A 23368-nucleotide genomic window follows, 5' to 3' on the forward strand; every position below is an offset into this window, starting at 1 on the left:
ATTATTAATATGGATACATTTTTTTTAAGTTATTGCGATTTTTTATCTTACTGTTCTTACGTCCTCTGGTCTTGATGTCTCAATTACGCTAATCGGCCTAAGAATCATAATACTGTGACATTTTACGCATAATTTTGGATAGGTAATCTCGATAATCTCATTGGGAATACATTCTAAAATAGTATGAGTATCTTAAAAATTAATAATTCGTGATTCGGTGATAAGACGTATGAGTAAATGATAAGAAGTAAGAACACATATTTTAAAAGTTTTTTACTATAAACTGTAAAGACCCGTTTGTCAAAAACTCTGTCTTATCAATACTTCTTAATGAAGTATATTTGTGTTATTCAGTAGGTATCAGCCAAATATTGGGTATTCAATTTTTTTTTTCGTTTATAATTTATATTAATAGGTACCTATTGAATTATTTTTCTATTATTTTTTTAAACGTTTAGCTTATACTTTATTTGAAAATAATCAATTATTTATGTTTACTGTAAAAATTACCACTTGTTAGTACCTAATTAGAAGGAAAACAATTACAATATTACAAATTTACTTAACATTCTTTAAACGTTGTTTTAAATTTAATAATGTAAAATCAGTTAATCGTAACTATTATTCTGGAGCATAACTAATGGAGAAGGAAGAACGTAAAGAAGTATATGGTAATTATAACCAATTGTTATTTTTGTCAATAGATTTTAAACTACTTGTTCAATGCAATTTTGGTTTTATTAAATTGAACTAATATACCTATTGAATAAGAAGGTAATGTGAATCCTACATTTTTGAATTTATAGATACTCCAGTAACCGACGAAAATGGATCTCCAATTAGCATTGTTTGGAAACCTGATCGTATGTATTTGTATCAATTACGTATTATAAGTAATACAATTTATTTAATACTTACAATCATTACTATAGTTTATAAACTCCAACAAGAATCCCCTAAGCCTCAACCAGTATTTGCACCTAGCGCTGTGTCTGGATGTCCATTTTTCTATGGTCTTGAATATCACGGAGCAATGAACCACAAAGAAGCAAATTCATTATTAACAGATGATGGTAACTATCTGATACGACTAAGTACCAGTTCAGACGATAAGACGTATACACTATCATTAAAGTAAACAGAATTTCAATAATTTATTTCATATGTTGTTAATTATAAACAAACATATTCATTAATACATTTTTTTAGAATATTTGGAAAAGTCCATCACTATAAATTATTTTATGATGGACAACATTATGTGTCACAAAAACGTTTTAACACAATTAATGATCTTGTTGCAGATGGATTAGTAAGTTAAATTAAATATAACAGATGATATTTTAAATAAAAACAATATTATAATTACTTATAGCACTATAAATTATACAAAAATATTCTTTTTAAAAAAATTAAAAAGTTTTAATTAAATAAAATGTTTTATTTTTCACAAATTTTTTGTATATTATTATTATTAATTTTTGGTGCAGTTAATATCTTGTTATGTCAGAGATGTTTACTTATTTTGCTTGTGATGTGGCTTTCCTATGATGTTTTTGGTTCTTTAATTTAAAACACACTGCAGTTCCTTTATATTTTAAATGTGAGTTGTACTTACAAGAGTCTAAGAAGTTTAGTATGGCTTATACTTAATAATGTAATTGAATAATGAATTTGTATAAATATAACTGACTTTTACTTAACTGTATAGTGTATTTGCATAAAATTAATTTAACAACAATTAGCCTATCTCTTTTTAAATGTACTATCGATTTTATAATTTTATTAGATTTATTAAACAGTTCATTAGGTATTTAAAACATTAAAATTGTATGAAATTATATTTTCACTTTATACATTATGTTTTAAAAAATATTATTTGCATCAAGTTAAATTAAATCATTTTCTATTTTATTATTTTTAAATTTATAAAAGTTTGTTTTTACAATAGGTAACATTGTACATGGAATCTAAAGCTGGAAAATACATCTATTTAATGCATAGTTTAATAAGTTATGAAAAAAGCCCTTATATGACGTTAAATAAACTCAAACGTAAAACAATCAAAAAACTAAAACCGAGACAGCTAAATTGTGAAGAAGTAGTGGATTATGACAAGCCTCACAATTTTAAAACACATAACTTTAAAGGCCTTAATTGGTGTGAATTATGTAGTAATTTTTTATGGGGTTTTACTCAGCAAGGCGTGAAATGTGAAGGTATATAAATGTCTAGATGTTTTTTCTTAAATTTAATATTTACAATTAATTTTATTCTTGTTTTAGATTGTGGTTTCAGTGCACATTTCAAGTGTTCTGAAAAGTTGCCACCAGATTGTTATCCTGATTTAAAATTGTTTCGAGGCGTTTTTGGCATTGATTTAACTACTCATGTTAAGGCCTATAAAACTAATAGACCGTTTGTTGTAGACAAATGTGTTGAAGAAATTGAAAGGCGTGGCATGTCTGTTGAAGGAATTTACAGAGTATCTGGTTTTCAAGAAGAAATGGATAGTTTGAGATTAGCTTTAGATAAAGGTAGAATTATAATCACTTTATTATTCTATGCATTCAAAAGTCTCATTAAAAAAATATATTTATAGTATATAAATTTAATTTAATTTAATTTTTATTACCCAAGAAAAAACAATGTTATGATTGAACTAATAAAATATATTACATTAATTGTTTTCAGATGGTAAAGGAACAATAATGGACGATCAAGCTTATGAAAATATACACGTAGTAGCTAGTATTTTAAAAATGTATCTCAGATTGCTTCCAATACCATTAATCACATATGATGTCCATCCCTTAGTCATAAAAGCTTTAGGTAGGTAAACATGTTATTATTTAGATTAGTGTATTCAAAACATTTTTATTTTTTTTTTTTTAGAAATCCAAATGTCCTGGGAAAGATTAGCTGAAATGAGAGCCGCTTTGAAAAAATTGCCTCCAGCACACTTTAATACTTTAAGCTATTTAATGGCTCATTTGTACAGGTAAATGATAATTAAAACTCAAATTAATTAATTACTCATTAATCATTATTACTCGTATTTAATTCACCCTTATAGTAATAGACTTGTTCAAAACTAAAATTATGCAATATCTCATTCAAGTTATATAACATATTTGGCAACCAACTTTTGCACAGGAGCACTACTTAACTATATATTAGGCATACAGATACTACTTTATGGGGATAAATGATAATGGACATGTGTCTCCTGAATATAGCCAACTAAAATGTGTCATCGCCGAATACATTATTTAGCTTGAATATAATATAATATGAGTTTTAATAATGTTAATAAGTGATGTTATGAGGTCTCTTTTATTTTATTTTATTTTTAACCCAAATTTGTCAAGTTTGGTAACTTAAATTTTTTTCAATTACTTATCCTTTTTAAATTATTTTTTTGTAATTGTGATGGTATAATTATTTATAATGTATTTCTTTATACGTTTATAGAAATGAAAATACATTATACATAATTTCCAAGTATATTTATTTGTATAAATGTATTTAACAAGACAGTAGAAATTGTAAGATATCATATTTAATCCTTTTATTTTATTTTTAGGGTGACTTTACGTTTAGATGAAAATAAAATGACTGCTCAAAATCTAAGTACAGTTTTTGCGCCAACCCTTATGCCAATGCCTGATTTAATTGATTTCAAAGGTACAATACCAGACATGAATCGCGATATAAGCGCATTACATATGATTATTGAAAACCAAAATGCAATATTTAATTGATATTTTACAATAATTTATTGGAAAATTATTGTGAAAACAAATGCAATAACTTTTTTTGTTTTACTTGATTCAGTATTATTTTATAACAAATTTTTATTATAATTTTAAAATGAATATTTTACATGAAATTTATTTTTTTTATTCTCAACTATATTTTTTTATAAAAGTATGTATTTAACTATATGTTATTTAATATGGGTATATTTTTCTATTATTGTGCGATTTTTTTTTCATGTTTTATAAAATATATATATTTCCAAGTTTACAGTATTATTATTATTATTATTATTTATAACAAGATAAACAATAAAATTGTTTTGTGATTAAATCATGTAGGAAAAAATCGATGAAGACTGTTGACTACTCAGTGGATTTTTAATTTTTAATTTTAATGATTCTCTGTTATAATGTTCACATCCAATTTTAATGGATATACGTTTGTAATAGTTAATTACATTTAATATCATCAATACATGTAATGTGTAATACTTGCTATGTTAGGTTATTCTGTAATATCTTGACATTGTAAATTTTTAACAATATTGGACTTTAAGTTTGATTGTGAGTGGTTGCATACATTGAATGCAGAAGGGTAATTCTCATAACACGCCAGTTCTTAATTTGTTATTAGACAAGTTATTTTTGCTTTGTTTATGTTTTTGCGATGTCTAAAACAGTAAAATGTAAGCATACAACATTAACATTAATTGAAAAAGCAGAAATAATCAAAAATCTTAATGAGGCTTTAAACTGTATGTAATTTAATATATATTCTTGTATTAATTTTTCTAATGTATGGTTTTTTTATATTTTTTTGGTCCAACGCTCAACAATCGAAAAAAAATTGATGTATATAAGTCTGATTAGTGAGGTCTTGCTATAATTGGTAATCTGAGGTTAAAATTCCAATTACTTTTAAAATAATGAAAAAACAGGAATATGGGTAACACTGCTTTTAATTATTCAATTCATGAACATAATAAAATTTATATATTATTAAATTGTAAAAAAATTATATTAATAATATAAAATTTGTTTTAGCGCTAAATCAATGTAAGACATGAATTTAATAAACATGATACATTATAATATAAAAAAAATAGAAATTTTTATATAATAATAAAGTAATAAACAATAAAATTAAAATTAAATAACTATTATTATAATAACTATAACCATTTTTTTTTTGTTTATTTGATTTGAACTATGGCAGAATAAAACTAAGTGTCTTCAATCTAATAATATACAAATTGCAATGAGTAACTGTTTTGCAGCAATACATTTAGCCTTTTCAATGGTGTCAGCTTCACCAGCACCATAAACATTAGGGTATACATTTTCTATAGCAAGAATACAATAACTATTATGTGTTAAATCAACAAATTCTTCATCTATAGGTATTGAAGTTAAGCACATTCCACTTTCAGTGACAACTTTGTATAAAATGTTAAAAGGTTCAAGTAATTCCAAATCATTATTTTTGTGGTACTGATTGATAATCTTAATAAGTGTATCAGATTCAGTCCATTCAAATGTTTTAAAAAGCATATGATAGTTAGTTATATGTTCATCCATAGGCATAGATTTTTTTGACAGCTCTGATTTGATAATTTCAACTTGTTCCAAGACTCTCTTAGAGTCTGATACTTGTGATGCCCCTTCCATAACCAGTGACTTGTCAATAGACATTAATTTGTTTACCATCTGAACAGCGGCCAAATGTTTGGCCTGTTTTTTGGTTTTATGTGTAGCTGTTTCAACCATTTTAGCTACATGACAACTCATAGTAAATAGTTTAGCATGGGCTTGTCCTTCTTCTCTAACTAAATTAAATTCAGGCAATCCAAGTTTATTATTTGAACAAATGTCATTCAATTGTCCAACAGCGTTCACTTTAATATTATTATCAAATGGAGAAACCACATGATTGTCAAAATCCCATTGTTTAAAATCAGTATTCAATAATTGGGGTTTATCATCAATCATTAATTTAAGAAGATTTAACGCTGCCACATGTTTGGCTTCTTTTTTAGAAGATCCTTCGCCTACAGCTACATAATTATCCATAGTCAGACTATACTTAAAGCTGATTTTACTATGAGATATACCATTGTGTATGAGGTCGTACTGAGGAACAAGGCGATTTTTAGCTGCATACTCTTGCACAATAGAGGCTGGAGTTTTGTTTAATGAACTTATGTGTGCAGACTTGTCTTGCAGATCTAATACTATTGATTCATTCATTTTCTAAAAAAAAAAAATAATTTACAATAATAATAATTTATTAGATATGTTAAAATTAATAATATGTATAATAATTATGACATTTAAAAATAAAGTGATTTTAATTATTAGTTATTTATGAACTAAAATGTTGATCAACCTTAATAATATTAAAAATTTATAACAACTAGTAATGATTTCAAATCGAATATCACACCGATAAGTTTGTTCATATAATAGGTATGTATTCGACAATATTTACTTGATGGAGATAAAAATGGATGTGCTATTCTTGAGCGAATCGAGTGACTTGAGCTCGATCGCGCCGGCAAATTAGTAATGACAACGAGTTAAAAAGAGTACATCGACATAGAATAGACTAAATCCTAATTTTAATTTATTCTGTGATATCTGTGGTATAGCAGGCTATTAGAGCTGCTTACAAGTGGTTATTAACATCATAAGCGATCACGGTGACAGAATGATAATCATGACCAATGGAAATCTTACCATTTTTTTTATAGTTGTCGATAGAAACAGAATTGTAATCACATTAAAATGTACCACTGTCGAAAAATAATTTCAATTAAATGCAACAATATAGATTATACATAGTAGGCTATTACACGCAGATTTCCATATTACAATATAATATTAATAATAATGTATACGAATTGTTTAATATAGAAATCTGTGCACATGGTTTTACCATAGAATATTAGAATGCTATTATACTATATTACGAGTATTCCATGTTTATGTTGTACGACAACTCGCAGAATAACGACGTGTTAACGTACCATCACAGAATAAATTCCGACTATTCTGTTGTATTATCACACAATAAGTATTTACCACGGACTTAAGACAATCATAGTTCGTGGTATTTACTCATCGATACCTATCGATGTATTCACCGTGCTAAACCGTGATAATTGTAACGAGTTAAAGAATTTTATCTCGACGACGATAAAATGACGATGATAATAATTGATAACACGCTGGCATTTATGTTTTCAAAAAATTTATAGTAAATTAATAATTACTATTATATATTTTATTATTCAACCGTTAAGTAATTTTTTCTTTGGGCTTTGCTTAAAATATTTCAATAGGTATTATTTAACCATATCTACCGTAAAGTATTAGATATTTTCCCGAAATGAGCGAAGAAATTTTGTACATCGTATCGGAATACGTTCAATGGCATGAAACTCTAGACTTGGCGAGTACCTACTCACCACATAACAACAGTTTAAAAATATACATTTCAATTGTTTTTTTCCTTATTGTTAATTATTGTATTTACAGAAAAAATCCTCCAAGAAAAGTCCTTTAAGTGTTGTTGACTACATCGGTGCATATAGATATTTACCCTATTTTTCATCAGAAACATATAATTCAAATGAGCCAACTTGGAAGTTTTGTATTGGAGGCAATGGCCAAGTTTTGTCTGTTGTGCAACATAATACACTGGAAATGCGCACGGAAAAACATTATAATAAGACTTTAGCAAAGGCAACGTGTAAGATATTTTAATGTATAATTTTTTTTTACTGTAACATAAACATCTCATTTAATACACCCTAATTACTGTTAATTAATAATTTTCAATCTCTTAGTTTGATTTTTAATTTCATAGTTCTTCAATAAAAAGCAATTATTTTAATTTATAATATTAATAATTATAATTTGTATACGATATACATTAAATATTAATATTTGGCATGGGGATACTTTTTGGCTATTTGAATTAGTTAAATCCTTTATTTAATTAATAATTTTTTTATTTAACATTATCCCCCTATTCAATTTGTCTTGGAGGTATTCTAGTACACAATAATATATATTTTTAAATTTAAGAGGTAGATTTGTATCCTATGTTTATTCTGTTTAGGTACTCCTTGTAGTTGTAATTATTTGAATAAATGGTTATATAATATTTAATAAATTAACCCTTTTTTTGAATAAATAGCAAGGACATGCAATGTAACAAATTAAATTTATAAAATGTCTTTTAAAATTATTTGTTTAGTGCCTGATTTAATATCAAATGATTTATACCCATCAAAAAGAGTATTGTCATGGAGTCCTGATTGTTCAATTTTCGCAATTGCCACTACATATGGTCACATTGCTTGCTATGATCTTTTAGCCTCAAACTTATTTATTATTAAGTCTGTAAGTTAAGTCTTATTACATTTATCATGGATATATATATATATCAACTATTAGTATAAATTAATTGTTTTATATTTTAACTATTTTTAAATGTATTTAATAGATTCAAAATAGTACTAAACAACCTACCAATAATATATTTGCCAAAGAAATGGTATTTTTAGATTTGCGAACGCGGTCTTCAAAATGGTACGTTTATATTTCTTACAATTTTGATTACAACATCATGTTTTTCTATCAAATTTATTTAAATATTGAAATATTCTACAATATTCTAATTATTTTTAGGTCGTATGAGCTTATTTTAATTGGTGGAAATGGATCATTAACTAGCTATGCTGTATCACCTGTGTATGGTTACCAAATTCAGCACACGTTTAATTTTATTCAAGTACTAGGTGCGTCATTATTGACATCTGTCACATCATGTTTAGATCTATCTTACATAATTACATCTTCAGATATACAAAATAAATTGGTGAGACTTAAATTATTGATTATATTTTACATTTAATTACAGTCTACAGATAATTTTAGTTGAGAGGAAAATTACTAAAGCGTTAATAGCTAATAGTGATTGAGAGTATTGAGGGAAGCTTATACAAAATTATATAAGCTTATACAAGCTTATACAAGCTTTTTTTTTTTTAAGAAAATTTATTATTTTCAATCTATATACTCTAAAAATAATACATTTTAAAAGACGATCAGATGGACAGGACATTTTATTGAAAGGGATGTCACTGATACTATAAAAGCTATAAAAATATGATCAGAATTTAGTTTATTAAAAAATGATCTCATTATGTAGAACTCTAAAATTTTAATTAACATTACAATACTAACATTTTTTAAATAATTATATGTATAGGATTTAAATGATTCTGGTTTAAATTTATGGTCAATGATTTCATATGAGCCATATTACAATCCAGTTCTATCTTCAAGTATTGTACAGGATGGATTTTTATCCAGGTTTATTAATATGATATTGCGTAAAAAAAATGTAAGTTAATCATTACTTTCTGATAAACTAAATTAAAATTTATCATTTTAACTTTAAAATTGCAGAAATGTATTATTAAAATGAGTTTATCACCTTCATCTACATTGTTAGCTTGTTTATATGGAACCCGAACAGTTTGCATTTGGAATTTTCCAGAAATAAGGTATGTAATAACTAAAATTGTGAATATGGTCTAAAAAGAGTTGTCTTTGTTAATAACTTTGAACCTAGTTTTTGAAGTATGGTTTGATTGTTGAAATTAAATGGTAAAATATAATAGAATATAATTTCAATTAAACAAGGATAACATTTTACAATTTTGTATTTCAACAAAATTTTTAGAATATATTAAGTGCTACTAATATCATTGTAAACACTTTTGCTTGAATCATTATAATAATAGTTATAACTTTTAACCTTAAAACTATTATTATTTTTTTTAATATTTTATAGTATAATTTTAATAATTTTAATTTTTAGTATTTGCAAGAATTGGTCTGTAAATGATCAAAAAGAAATGGGTGGCATTGTCGATATTGAGTGGTGGTCTAATGAGGTACATATTTTGTTTGATTTTATAAAAATATTTAAATTAAGGTATTGTTGATTAAGACAATATTTTTTTGATTCAGCTTTTAATTTTGGGTTGCTTTGATGGCACTCTTATCATTTGCCGCGAAAAAGGTCAACAAAGTGTAGTTATTACTAAAATGAATCCTTTTAATTTCAAATTATGTGGTTCATATAATAGCAATAATTTTGTTGTTGCTGATTATGAAACAATAGAGTCAGTCAATAATTCTCAGGTAATTTTATATTATAATTTTAATAAGACATCTATATTTAATGTATAACAAATGATAAGATAGATTATTTTAATATTATAAAATATAAGATTGGGCTATATTTTTAAAGTTTCTAAAAACTGCTAAAGAAAATAGCATAGAATATATGTTATTGAAATTTAAAAGTTGTTGACTGATAATTAATAAATCATTAGAAATTTTTTTTTTTTTTTAATGTTAGTTTTTATGTGTTTAAGGATTCTAGTGTAAATGCCAAACTGACAACAACAAATGTGTATAAACTTATTGCAGTAACCAAAACTACTCCTCAGCAGTTACTCATGAAAAAAGTAATATTAAAATGTTAAAGTATTTATTAAAAAATAAATAAATAAATAAATATACTTAGTTCATAATAGTACTTAAAAAAACTAGCTTAATTAAACTAATTTCATTATTAATAAATTGATTTTGATGTTTTTACATCATAACATATTTTGAACTTGCATGGTAATTTAGACAATATGATAGCGGTACTTAAAACATGTTTTTATATAATATTATGCTATTTTATTTATCTTGGTATTTTACAGATACAGGAAAAACAATATGATGATGCATTACAACTAGCATTGAAATATAATTTGGATAAAGATTTAGTATATAAGCATCAATGGTGTAATAGTTCAGTTCTAGAAGAAACTATTAATAATATTTTGGTGAGTAAAAAGTAAAATAAAATAAATTATATTTTTAATTTATTATATGTATTTAAGAGTAAAGTATCTGATAAACAATGGATTGTACATGAATGTTGCAACAGAGTTTCAGAAACATTAATTGGAGCAAAGCAATTGATCGCATATGGCTTAGAAATAACTGATTTCTCTGCATACCTAAGTATAGAATCTGAAAATACTGGTAAGTTTTAAATTTTGTAATGTAGATTATAGTTTAATTTCTGAAATTTTTATAAATCAGGTACATTTAGTCAAGAAGGTAAAGAATTTATCATATCAAGATTAAAACTTTTAAATTACTTGGATAAACTAACTACTTATGAAATGGTCTTAAAAAAAATGGATGGTAACAGTGAAGCCCTTTACAGTGCTCAAACATATAAACATCTTAGAGATTTGAGTCCTTTACAGTGGGCCTTGCAATTAGCTAGACAGTGTCAAGTTGATGCGGTATCTATTGTTTTTACCTACTATAGTGATCATGTTCTTCCATACTGGTTGGACATATTGAATGATTTTCCAGAGACACTAATGGTCAAGTTATACAGGTATAATGTAACTTTACAAATAAGTAAATAACAAAAATTAAATAATTGTTGTGTTTGCCCACTGAACTGTAAATATAGAATAACACACATTGCATATAAGATATAACTAATTCATTGAAAAATGTTCTTTTATCAAAGGCTGTAATTTTGAGTCCATTAGGTACTTTGTATTGTAATAAGTTATAAAAAAAAAATATTTGTGATGAAAACTGAATCAATATAACATTGTTTGATAATAGTACAAGTTTTTCAGTCATACATTTAATGGTAATTTTCATTATAAAAATATAATTTATAAATTTTTTTCTCTATTGAACTATAGACTATTTACCTTATACATTTCATTAAATATATTAAACAATAATTCCTTTTAATCTTGTTATTAGTAGAGGTCTCTGTTAAGTTAAATTCATGTAAACTATCACTTGAATCTGTGAATTTTTTTAGTAATATATGCATTTATTATTATATGTAGAATTTTATTTTCAATCCATTTAGTAATTACAATGGTTCTAGTTTCTACATAGCGGTGATAGGTGATCAGTTATTTATTTTGAACGGGAATCATTTCTTTTATTCGTCCTGCCCTTTCATGATAATACTGCCTATGAAACATTTATTTTTAGAATAGTAGGTACAGATATTTTTAGTTTTAGTTTTTATGATAAATAATTAACATATATTTTTTTAAATATTTTTCTATAATTTAATACATTTAATAAATATTATGTTTTAAATACTTGTGAAATAAATATGCATGATTTATCAATTAATTATATCTGAATTAAACTCATGGATTTTTAAATAAAGAAAGTTGAATCTTAATTCTTACTCAAATCCAAGAGATATAGTTATTAATAATTAAAAATTCTCAACTTGTGCTATGTAATAAAATGTATACATCATATTAAATATATTTTTCTTTTGTAATTTAGACATTTATTGCCAGTTTGGGATCCGTCTGAAAAAAAAGTTATATATTTAGAATCAAAAATCTTAAGAGAATTTGATTGGTGTGAGTCTGATAGATTTAAATTATTAACTGGCACTTTTGAGAACATAAAAAGTGTGTCTTTAACTGAACAAGACCTTATTCATTGGTATACAAAAAGAATTCGAAATATTGAGCTATGTACTAAATTAGTTCAACATACATTAGAAATGGCTACTATTGCTCGTGAAAACAACATTAAGGTAAAAATTTAATTATCTAATATTTATTTTTATTGACATTTATATATTTCAAAATATGCTAACAAATTTAAAAAAACATAAAGGGATTAGAACAATTGCATGAAGATTTATCCATTCTAGAAGTCTTGGTGTATGAAGTAGGGTTAGAGAATATGTTCTTAGAAGATATTGAACAATTAAACACCTTAGAAAAAGCATCATTGTTTATGTCAAGGGTTTGTAAAATTAATCAAACAATTTTTATTATTTTTTTTTTTTAATTAATTAAAAAATGTTGAAACTGAATAGTGCGATGAAAATTTATTTTTGAATAATTTGACAAACTATTTTTTGCCATTTATTCAAACTAAAGCAGATACATTTTATTTACTGGAGCAATATCTAATACAGACTAGTCAAAGCTGTTTAAAAAAATCGTCACAGGTGATTTATTTATTTTTTATTTTTATAATTAATAATAATAATAATAATAAAATAGTAAAAAATTATATTTCTATGAAAACTTCAGTATTTTGAGTATGTTCAAATTAATGGTTGGTGCATAAATGTATCAAATGAAGCAAAAATAGAGTTAGGACTTAAATGCATTTATACTTATACAAGAACTGATCAATTAGATGAGGCACATAGCATAGTTGTGTCATTGTTAAAAAGTGTAAAGTAATGTAAAATTTATAAGCCTATTTAATTGTTATATATAATACAAATTTATTATATTATTTTTATTTTAGAAATACTGTTGAAAACAAATCTAATATTAAAAAACTTGAAGAAATCAAGCAAATTATAAATGCTTCAAAATTATTGCTTACATATGGTATTAGATATCCTCTTAAAGTGTTAATCGATAATTTGACCAACAGTGCTTTTTTCCGAAAAGTTATGGTATCTATATGTGAATATACATCAATGTAAGCAATATTATAACTAAAAAAAATGAAAATTATTAATTTTTTTTGTTAAAACTATTAATTGAAATTATTTTTATTAGAAAAAATCAAACTGAAAAATATTGGTCAAATGTACTTGGTGATTTGTTAAAAATAGCAGAATTTTGTTTCCCGTCACTTTCAATTGAAATATGTTATGAGGTAAAAAAAAATTAACTAAAATTTTTGTAATTTGTTAAATTGTAACTTGTAATTAAATTTTCTAGGAGTATGTAAAAATGCTGTTGGGTAGTCAAAATCAAAAAATAATACCACTAAGTAAAGATATTTTATTGGGTAAATTACCAGAGCACTCGAGTTTAAAGATTGTTAAAGACTCATTTTATATGTATTTTGATCGATCAAAGTCTTTTAATGATGCATCAATGAACTTAGCAAAGTAAATAACATTAATGATTTATTGATATTTTTCATTGAAACAAAAAATATTTTTTTAATTATTAACAATTTAGTTTAAAAGTTTAATTACAACTTATTAACCAACAAGATTATTTTAAATAACTATTTTAAAGTTTAGTTGATGTTATAGCTGAAATAATTTGTTATAATAAAAAAAAAAACTATTTTTAGATTATGTTTACAAATTATACCTAATATAGAAAATGTATTAGTACATGAATGGAATTTAATTTCTGCTATGACAATATTTAACACTCTTAGTACAAAAATACTTCCAGTTCAAGGTAATTATATTATTTAGTTATAATGCAAAATCATAAATATTATATCAATGTTTTATGTATATATATTTAATAGTGCGTCAATGTAAAAATAAATGGAAACTGATTGACATTACTTTATCTTCTAAGCCAAACAATTATACATTATTGAAAAAACTAATAACATTAGCTAACAAATTAGATATTAAATGTCATGAAAGCTTTATTTCTACTGAATCCAATATTTTATTCAAATGTGCTATGGCTGCATATCAAGTAATATATTGAAATATGTATTTTTTTAAATAAGTGTTTCTACAATGTATAATGTGTATGAATAATTTAAATTTAAGTTTTTTTTTCTAGGCTAATGATTTGAAATTTGCTTCTAAAATATGTGTTCAATTGATGGACAAAAATGAACCATCAGTATGGCCTTTATGCGTTGAATTAGGAGTACATAACGATATTATTGATATTGATTTGAAAATAAAAGTATTGTCATTTGCTGTGCTTAATTGTCCTGTAGAAAAAATTGTTTCAATTATTGAATTAAGGTGATATAATTTATATAATTAAAATATTTTAAACTTTTTTTTGTTTATTTTTTTAATCTAGATATTTTATTAACGTTACTTAATAATATTAAAAATTAAGAGGATGCTTATACCACATATGTTTTTCTGTATTATACACAACATATCATATCAAATATACACAATTTATTTTTACTACAGTTTAATCATAGTTAATATTAGAGAAAATGTACATAACAACAAATTTTTAGATGAGTATAAAAACTGTCTGAGCAAAGAGTTGTTTCTGTGTATTATTCTATTAAAATAAGTTTCAAGTAAAATAGGTTTGAATCCATTTTTACAAATATATTTAAATCATTTCTATTTAAAAATATACTTACTCACATTTCATGTAGACTTCTACAAATTTGATAGTCTGTATTTTTTCTCTATTATTATTTATTAACTATTAATAAAGTTCTAGGAGTCAGTATGTACATTTATCATGCTACACCTATGTAAAACAGAAATAATATAAATGGTATAGACATAATTAATTTGAATTGTAACAGTAATTTTAAAATTTTAATTGCTCAAGTGTTTTGATTTTAATTTTAAAGAAAGTTGTTGGAGAACGAAAACACTGAACAAATAACAGAATTTGATTCTCAATTGGAAGCTCCAATGTTAGTATTTTAATAACTATTATTCCATTAATTTATCAAATTGTTAATAACACATGTGTTTGAAAATTAGAATTAAAAATATCAATTACCTTGCTATATCAAATAATGATAGTTCATTACATTCAAATTGCTCTAATTGTGTTGAAGTTGGACTATCGCACGAAGAGTTATTGTCTAATTTAAGTGAATTGCTTAAAGTTTCTTATAACCATTCAAATTATGACCAAGGTAAACTTCTATATCAGATATTTTTAATATTTTAAATATTATACTAAAATTTTACTTTATAGTTTTGGCTATTTATGGTTTCAAATATCTTGGATATGATTCAAAAATGTCAGTATTATGTTTTTTGCATATATCAGATGATAGTATTGTAGATGAGTGTTTCAATTATTGTGAAGGTGTTCTTAGTACTAAATTAGCTCTATATATTTATGCCTTACGCTATGCGCATAAAGTTATGCATGATGTTGATATTTTTAAATTACCTACAGATCAAGTAAGAAATTATTTTAAAAAGTAAAAATTATAAATAATAAATAGTGATAAATCAGTTTTATAATATTTTAATCCTATAATAATATTAAATATACATAATTTTTTCATTTTAAATGAACTATTATTAAGAAATAATAAATAAAAATGTTATGTACCTTAAAAAAAACTTTTATTTTTTGATTCTGAGCAACCTGCTTAATAGATATATTGATTTTACAATGATGTGTTTATTTTTTTTGGTTTCTCATAATTTTTTAAGCTTTTATAAATGCTTTGATTTTCAACATTTAGAGAGATTTTTAGTTGCAAATTGGATTTAATTGGTTCTTTGGATGATAAAAAGTAAGGAGTTAAGTTCAGGTGCGGATCTAACGAGTAGCCATGGCCCCCTTTTATGAATTTAGTCTGAATCCACGCCTGGGTAAGGTTAGATTAAGTTAGGTGAATATAGTAATATTTACAAAAGTTAATACTCTTATTGTGACTGAATGGAGTGAATTTGTCTTAATAAAAATTTGTTTACAACTAATTATTTTGAATACATTTAGTATAATTTCATATGGGTTATAATAATCATATTAACAGAGGTAGAGTGATAAAAATTATTATAGTTGCCTAACAAAATTATTAAATTTAAAATATTGAAGTACAACGAAAAAAACATTTAGTCCTTTAAAATTCTCTCATACTTGTTTATAATCATATAAATAATAATTGTGGTTTTTTAGTTAATTAAAGAAGTTATGTCTGACCTTGATGTTAAATCTACAGAATCAGATTCCAAAATAGCTCATTATTTACGTAAATATGCATTATTGTATAGTAAATGTGCAAAAAGTTTGGATTTGAATGTAAGCCCAGAAGAAATGAACAAAGAACTTATAAGGATGGCTAGGTATGAATTTATTTTTTATTATGATTTAATATATTTAAAATCCTTTTTTTTATAATTGAAAAAAAAAATATTTTTTTATTATAGAACTGGTCAAGCAAAACATCTGGAAAAAGCATTGGAAATATGCAATAGGCAATCATTAGATATAAATGATAAGTTACTGTTAGAATTCTTAAAACATTGTTTATACACAATACCTGCTAGAAATATAGAAGAAACCTTAACAACAATGGAATTTAATAGTTTGATTCAGAATAACAAACAATTTTATAATAGTTTTATGCTTGAGGTTTATGAACACGTACCAGGTACCAATCATAATGTTCTGATTGCTTACTATACAGTTTTAAATTTTATCAATCCTAATGATCATGGGCAGTTTGAAGATGATATGACACCTATTCAACATATTAAAGTGCTGAAGAGAGTTCATAGTACTATTCCAGGTAAAAATGATCAACTATTAAAAATAAAAAAATATTACATATTGTTGTTATTTTACTGTAGATATTGATTACAAGCTATTGTTAAACCCTGTAACTACCTATGAAACATTTTCCTTGGCTCAACAAACTGGATGTAGTGCTCCTGTATTAAATAGGTTGTTGAAAAGTCTACCAGAGAAAATCCAACGTTGTATTAAACTATCTCGCTCTGTAAGTTTTTTACTAATAATTTTTAATAAGTCATTTAATTTTACTAATTATAAATTAGTAAAGTTTTCTTATAAAAATTATATTCCTTCTAGACATCTTCAGTGTCTGATGTCAGTCAAGATAATATAGATTTCAATCAGTTAATACAACAGATTAAATCACCAGCTGATGTTGATAAAATTGTTAAGCTTTTATCTCAGACGAAAGAGTAAGTCATAAAGATAAAATATATTTTTGTTAGGACATATTTTTATTTTATTTCAGTGATCATTTTGTATAATATGTAAACTTATGTCTTATTATAAAATATATCTACATATTAATTGATAAAAAGGTTATAATATAATTTATTAAAATGTTTTGTTTTATATTTTTATTTTAACTGAATACTATCCAATATAAATGTTAATGTTCAATATTGTTTTTTTTTGTAGAATGTAAATACCACCTTATTATTAAATAAATTCCTAAAAGATAATAGCACGTAATATTTAAAAATCAAAAAGGTATATTTTGGTCATAATCTTACATTTCAAATTGATTTTCAGAAATATTATAAACTATAATATAGTAAATATAAATTATCATCAGAAAGATAAAATCATAAATAATATAGAATTTTATAACGAATAATAATAAAAAAAAATGTTTCCTATAAATTTATTTTGATTTTTAGTTTTAATGAAGTATGGCTCGAAGCTTTGAAGCGGTTATTAGTGTTCCAACCACATGAGTTTCGAATTTCAATATCTGTACTAAAATATACTTGTAGTAAACACAATTTCACTAAACAGGTATGATATCTCTATAATTGTTAGATTGAAAATTATTTTCTTCTGAATTTTATTATAATTTATGTAACTTTTACAGGAATTAGAAGACTTAAGTAGTATCCCAAATATAAACAATATTTTACTTTATTTATTGTATTTATTATCTGGTGAAAGTTCTGTAGAAGCAGCTGCTATAAGTTATTTTCAAACTAACCATGTAAGTAATTATAACTAAATAAAATGTAACAATATTTAAGTATATATTTTTTTACATACATTTTATGTTAAGGTTCTACCTGATTTGGTATTGGATACTATCCTTGAATATGGTCTAGTAGAACAATTGGTTGATTGTGAAGAGATGATGAATAATCTTACATGTCGAGCATTAGCCGGAAATAGTGGAAAGAATTGCCGATTAGTCTGTGAGCAGTTAGCTTCTACTGGGCGTAGTCTGTTGGCTGGTTCATTATATTTAAATCACAATGGTGTGCCAGCTGCATTGAGAACCAATGTGGCTGCAAGAGAAATATCTGAAAGCTATTTAGGCAGAAATACTAAAGATAAGTGATAAATATGTATTGTATTATGTATTGTTACTTGTTAATCATTGATACAACACATTAAGCAATTTTTATTTATTAATTGTATTTGATATTATTGTATATTTTATATTTATTACAATTTTGAAGAATAAATACAAATATAAAACTGTATTTAATGCAGGGTGATAGGGTCACGCGCCAAGCTATATACTTATTTAAAATATATGTTTAACTAATTTATTCTATGTTTATAAAATAATTTTGACTATTATATATTATAAAATGATTTTTAATGTTGGAATATCATTTAATTATGAGTGTAATATCATCCTCCCTCTCAAGAGCTCTTTTTATATTATTATGAATAAAGGGGTCTATTTCCGATTCCACTGATACCAGTATATGTAGTGTATATACTATATAATATGATTAAAAAAATACCGCTAATGTGGGCAGTTTTTATTTTATTAAAGCTTAATATTTTGTACATGTTACACAGATAATAGATTGTAAAAAAAAAGACGGACAATTCAAGCAATACGAACGTGAAATAAATGGCACATGTGTGGTTTTCTCTCCCACATTTGACAAAACCAATACTATCTAATCTAATTCTGTTTAATAGGGAAATTTCAATGTGTAACTATGTCCCAAAAAGTTTTTTACTTTGAGAAAAACATTGTGATCATAGATAAAATAAAAACGCTAATGCTAGGCACATCCCGACGTCAAGCAACTGAATAATTATGTTTCTACCTATATATGTCTGTAGGTCAGTGGCGGATCTTTAACACCCGGCAACCTGGACATGTCCGACCTGGCCCCGGCTGTGTGGGACCCCTTGGAAAAAATAATAGGGTTAACACTAAATTTCATAAATAAATTAATAGGTATTAAAATAGTTGTGCTACAATAAATTATATTATTAAAAGTTATTATATTATACAGAATATCATGATATTATAGCAGTGAGCTAAAAATACCAAAACTGGTCATTCTCATCGTCGTCGACAACTATCGACCCATGTATATTTTGTTTTTAGTTTGACTTAGTAATTTTATGTAGAACTGAATTCATTAGAATTTAAATAAAATTTGTATTTATCATTTGAATACATAACTAATTATATTTTATTTATTTGTATCCAATATTTATGTTGTTTTTAAGTAATTGAAGCAATTTTTTTATAAGTTAGAATTAGAAGTATTATGTCAACAATTTATTTGGGTGAGGGGAGGATAATTAAATAATTAAATGGAGGCGCGGGCCCTAATTTTAAATGTCCGACCGGTCCACTTTTTTTAGATCCACCACTGCTGTAGGTATATGAACCATTGAACAAAATCTACAAAGAAGAAAACGTGTTAGGCAAAACCTTCAATTTAAAAAACTAAACATTTGGTTAAATGAATAAAACTGAAGGGACCCCGAAATTGATGGGGCTTTAACTGAATGATCTCCATTGATAATAAATCGTGGTGTTCGTGTCTCTGGTCCTATGTTGAGCAAAGCCGAAGAACTAGCTCAGAAAATGAGTGACGAGCGGGTTAATTCACTTATGGTCAGTTAAATAGATAAAAAATAGATAGATATAGATATAGATCAAATTAAATCGAGTGCGTGTTGAAAGGTGTTAACTGTGCAAAATGTTCTAGTAAATCGAGCAATTCGGATACTGGTAGCATTGGTTAGAATTTTGACTTCATCGACTGGGTCGGTTGAGGATTTTTCTAGGTAGGGTCAATGGGAACCAAAAATTATAAGGTAAAGCCACGAAAAATTAAAAATAAGTATATTATAATGTCTAAGGTTAGGCTAGTGGTAGGGCCAGGGTCCTACTTGAAAATGCCTGACCCTACCTTGCTCGTCTCTGGCGCCGCCACTGGGTGTGTGTCCATGCGATTTTGATGTTATAGTATTATTTTTTCTTTTATATATTTGAGACCTTTTCAACCTTCACAATTATTAATAGGTACATTTATAATATTGATTATAAGCTGCTGTTTTATAAAGTAAATGAATAAATTGATCCAAAACTTATGGTTTGGTCATCATATTTAAAATTTTATTAAAACAAAACATTTTTTATTTAATATTACTTACTAATATTACATTAAAACCTTGCAACATTATAATAAATATCAGTCTAAAAATTAACGATGCAAATGATGCAATGATGATTACAACAGAAAATAATATAGTGTAAATTTATCAACATAGTTTTGATAGTAGATTATATTATTTTAAATGAAATTCATTTTTGGATTTTGTCAAATAATTATTATCTGTTGGTGATTTGAAACTTTTTCTGTACTTGATAGTTATTGCACCTCCATGCGCCACCGCGCTATCTAAAATTTATGACCTCAACACCTAAAACCGTCCATTGTACTAGGATATTTTTTGTATACCGTTATATTGTTACGAAACTTTCAAATAATAGTAAACAATAACAACAATAATAATAAATTGTTTAATAATCACGCGTAAAAAAAAAAAAAAATAATAGTTTTTTTTTTAAAGATTTTTAAATGTCACACATTTTATTTGTTTTAATAAAATAAAAAATAGAAATGACTACACATACACACAATGTGTATTTATTTTTTTTGTATGTCGTGTATTTTTAGCTTTAATTATTCAGATTGCACGAACTACATCTATTATTTGTAATAATTACAAACATACTTTGTTGCATTTTACTGAATGATCGAACAACAGTGATGCATTTTTCTTGCAAATTAATTACAGCACAAATACTAATACAAAAGCATAGTTACATATTTAATTATTTAGTATTTTCAATACATAATATGGTAAGTTTATCACCATCTCATATTCTCGTTATCAACCGGTTTCTAATTATTTTATAATGCACTGTGTAAAATACTAATTTATTTGCAATAAATATTCAAATAATGTACAAATTGTTTAAGGTGTTAACACGAAAAAAATACCTAATAATTCTATTTTATATGTTCAAATGTATTTGCTATTTTATGAAAGAGAATTTTGGTTGTTTAAAAAAATTTAAAATGTAAATACCTACCTATTTGATGCGATACTAAATAAACTCAATTCAAGTATCTATATTTGATGAAGTTAATTTTGTTCCAACATCAAATTTTTGTATTTCATTTAGAATATTTTATAATTGTAGACTAGTTGCGTACATCATGCTACCTATCAATTCATAGTAATAATTACCCTTGAATAATGTACAACACCGTACATTACTTATTTTTTTCCGTGCCCAAATTTAAATTATCAATTTCCATTTTCTTTTGTATACTACTATAGTATTTATATTTGTACTGTTATTGTGTGATGTTTAATGATAATGAAAATATATTTAAAGTCATATTATACAACGCATTTTTAGTTTTTTAGGCCAAAATCGCATTGCTGCATAAGATATATTATATTAGTTATAAAAGTGATTAGTTGTACATAAAATTGTACATATTATTATATGCTTTGTTATAGGTCCTTACCTGAAAAAAAATATCATAAAGCAATTTCACAAATGTTCTTCTTAATATTATTATAGCTTGATTAGTTACAAATATAAGCCAAAAAATCAAATATCCGAGCGATTCAATTTGTACTACCTACCTAGAGATGTAAGCTTGAACATTTTAGTTTTAATGTATTTTTCCTAACTTAATTAATTTTTCAATATATTAAATTAATTTTTAAATATATTCAAATACTTTATAAAATTTCTGTTTCATTTTTATTTACATTGTAACAAGTATAATGTCAGAGTCAAACAATACACTTATAATAAAAATGCTACTATAATAAAAAAATTATAATTTGGGTAAAATCGTGGAAGTAACTCAAACAATAAATAATAAAAAAAAAAAAAAAAAAAAATCAATAATTGTAGCATAATGATTATATAATCAACATTTATACTGAAGTAAAAATACTACATTTTTAATAAAAGAAAAAAATGCACATTTATTACTGAGTTAAATATTATATATTGATATAAGTATATATAATATATATTTGATGATTTGTATTTTGAATTTACTATATTAATATGTTCAATATAACAACACCATAATAATATTAAAATGGGTATAAATGGTAATAAAAGTACATAGTTTAAAATATAATTATGAATATATGACTTGTACAAAGGTAATACATTTTACTATATTTAATGACATTTTAAAAATATTTGGATACATCTTAAGCAGTTGCCTGATGTTGATATAAGGGATTTATTTACAGTGCAGTCCTACGATAAGTCAGCATTGACTCTAAATTTAATAACGATTTTATGATATTATATATGATATAAATTCAGTTTCGTAATTTGGTAATATTTGTGCGTGTGTGTGTGTGGTGGGGGGGGTATGACATTTTTGTTACATTTTACATGTAACCTTTCAACATTTTTTTGTACGCTTAAAAATGTATGCAAATATTGAATTACATAATATAACATATGGAAACAAATAACATATAATTTAAATATACATATACAATATTGATATAGTGATGCGTTATACGATGTCTCTAACGGTGTCGGCCTTGCTCATGATTGGATCACTGGCGCATATTGTGTCACTATGCCACATACCAACTTAAAAAAAGATCTATCTTTTAATTTATTGCAATAAAATAATATTGTGTTACCATATCATATTATATTATTAAAAACAAAAAAATTATAACAATGTGTTTATGTACTTTTTTTACATTTATAGGTATACATACACACACAGT

The 23368-nt window shown here is 24.8% G+C and overlaps 3 protein-coding genes across 5 annotated transcripts; 2 read left to right on the top strand and 1 right to left on the bottom strand.

The window, feature by feature from the left end:
- Positions 1–260: 260 nt before the first annotated feature.
- LOC113548319 (N-chimaerin) lies at positions 261–3843 on the top strand. The gene is made up of 9 exons (XM_026949131.1): positions 261–671; positions 807–863; positions 933–1134; positions 1210–1312; positions 1952–2219; positions 2286–2537; positions 2695–2832; positions 2896–3001; positions 3587–3843. Exons 1-9 carry the CDS (start codon positions 641–643, stop codon positions 3762–3764), a joined length of 1335 nt encoding a protein of 444 aa, XP_026804932.1. The 5' UTR covers positions 261–640; the 3' UTR covers positions 3765–3843.
- A 1073-nt stretch (positions 3844–4916) lies between these two features.
- Positions 4917–6828, bottom strand: LOC113561184 (interferon-inducible double-stranded RNA-dependent protein kinase activator A homolog). Of its 3 annotated transcripts, none has more exons than XM_026967458.1 (2): positions 6498–6828; positions 4917–6011 (listed from the first exon to the last, which is right to left on the bottom strand). In XM_026967458.1, the coding sequence occupies exons 1-2, from the start codon at positions 6498–6500 to the stop codon at positions 4995–4997; spliced, it is 1020 nt and encodes a 339-aa protein (XP_026823259.1). In that variant the 5' UTR covers positions 6501–6828; the 3' UTR covers positions 4917–4994. The 3 variants fall into 3 exon arrangements, with proteins under 3 accessions (XP_026823259.1, XP_026823261.1, XP_026823260.1); XM_026967460.1 differs by having other exon boundaries at positions 6250–6827; XM_026967459.1 differs by having other exon boundaries at positions 6697–6788.
- A 176-nt stretch (positions 6829–7004) lies between these two features.
- Positions 7005–19067, top strand: LOC113549494 (neuroblastoma-amplified sequence-like). Its single transcript, XM_026950825.1, has 33 exons — positions 7005–7212; positions 7299–7512; positions 8023–8168; positions 8272–8357; positions 8457–8646; positions 9040–9174; positions 9240–9337; positions 9655–9730; positions 9807–9980; positions 10217–10309; positions 10553–10678; positions 10736–10880; positions 10941–11247; positions 12183–12441; positions 12525–12656; positions 12730–12864; positions 12950–13101; positions 13173–13352; positions 13433–13532; positions 13598–13770; positions 13962–14074; positions 14148–14326; positions 14417–14607; positions 15189–15254; positions 15325–15482; positions 15545–15756; positions 16484–16650; positions 16735–17096; positions 17158–17306; positions 17399–17514; positions 17983–18100; positions 18177–18296; positions 18369–19067. Exons 1-33 carry the CDS (start codon positions 7150–7152, stop codon positions 18648–18650), a joined length of 5217 nt encoding a protein of 1738 aa, XP_026806626.1. The 5' UTR covers positions 7005–7149; the 3' UTR covers positions 18651–19067.
- Positions 19068–23368: the final 4301 nt, after the last annotated feature.

The sequence above is a fragment of the Rhopalosiphum maidis genome, chromosome 4, assembly GCF_003676215.2.
Source record: "Rhopalosiphum maidis isolate BTI-1 chromosome 4, ASM367621v3, whole genome shotgun sequence".
NCBI classification, from domain to species: Eukaryota; Metazoa; Arthropoda; class Insecta; order Hemiptera; family Aphididae; genus Rhopalosiphum; species Rhopalosiphum maidis.

Excerpts from the sequence above, each read along its gene's own strand:
- LOC113548319 (XM_026949131.1), top strand. The coding sequence starts at position 641 with ATGGAGAAGGAAGAACGTAAAGAAGTATATG. Across the intron at positions 1,313-1,951 it reads ATCTTGTTGCAGATGGATTA|GTAACATTGTACATGGAATC; the intron begins GTAAGTTAAATT and ends TTTTTACAATAG. Across the intron at positions 2,538-2,694 it reads GAGATTAGCTTTAGATAAAG|ATGGTAAAGGAACAATAATG; the intron begins GTAGAATTATAA and ends AATTGTTTTCAG.
- LOC113549494 (XM_026950825.1), top strand. The coding sequence starts at position 7,150 with ATGAGCGAAGAAATTTTGTACATCGTATCGGAATACGTTCAATGGCAT. Across the intron at positions 12,657-12,729 it reads CATCATTGTTTATGTCAAGG|TGCGATGAAAATTTATTTTT; the intron begins GTTTGTAAAATT and ends GAAACTGAATAG. Across the intron at positions 17,097-17,157 it reads AGTTCATAGTACTATTCCAG|ATATTGATTACAAGCTATTG; the intron begins GTAAAAATGATC and ends ATTTTACTGTAG.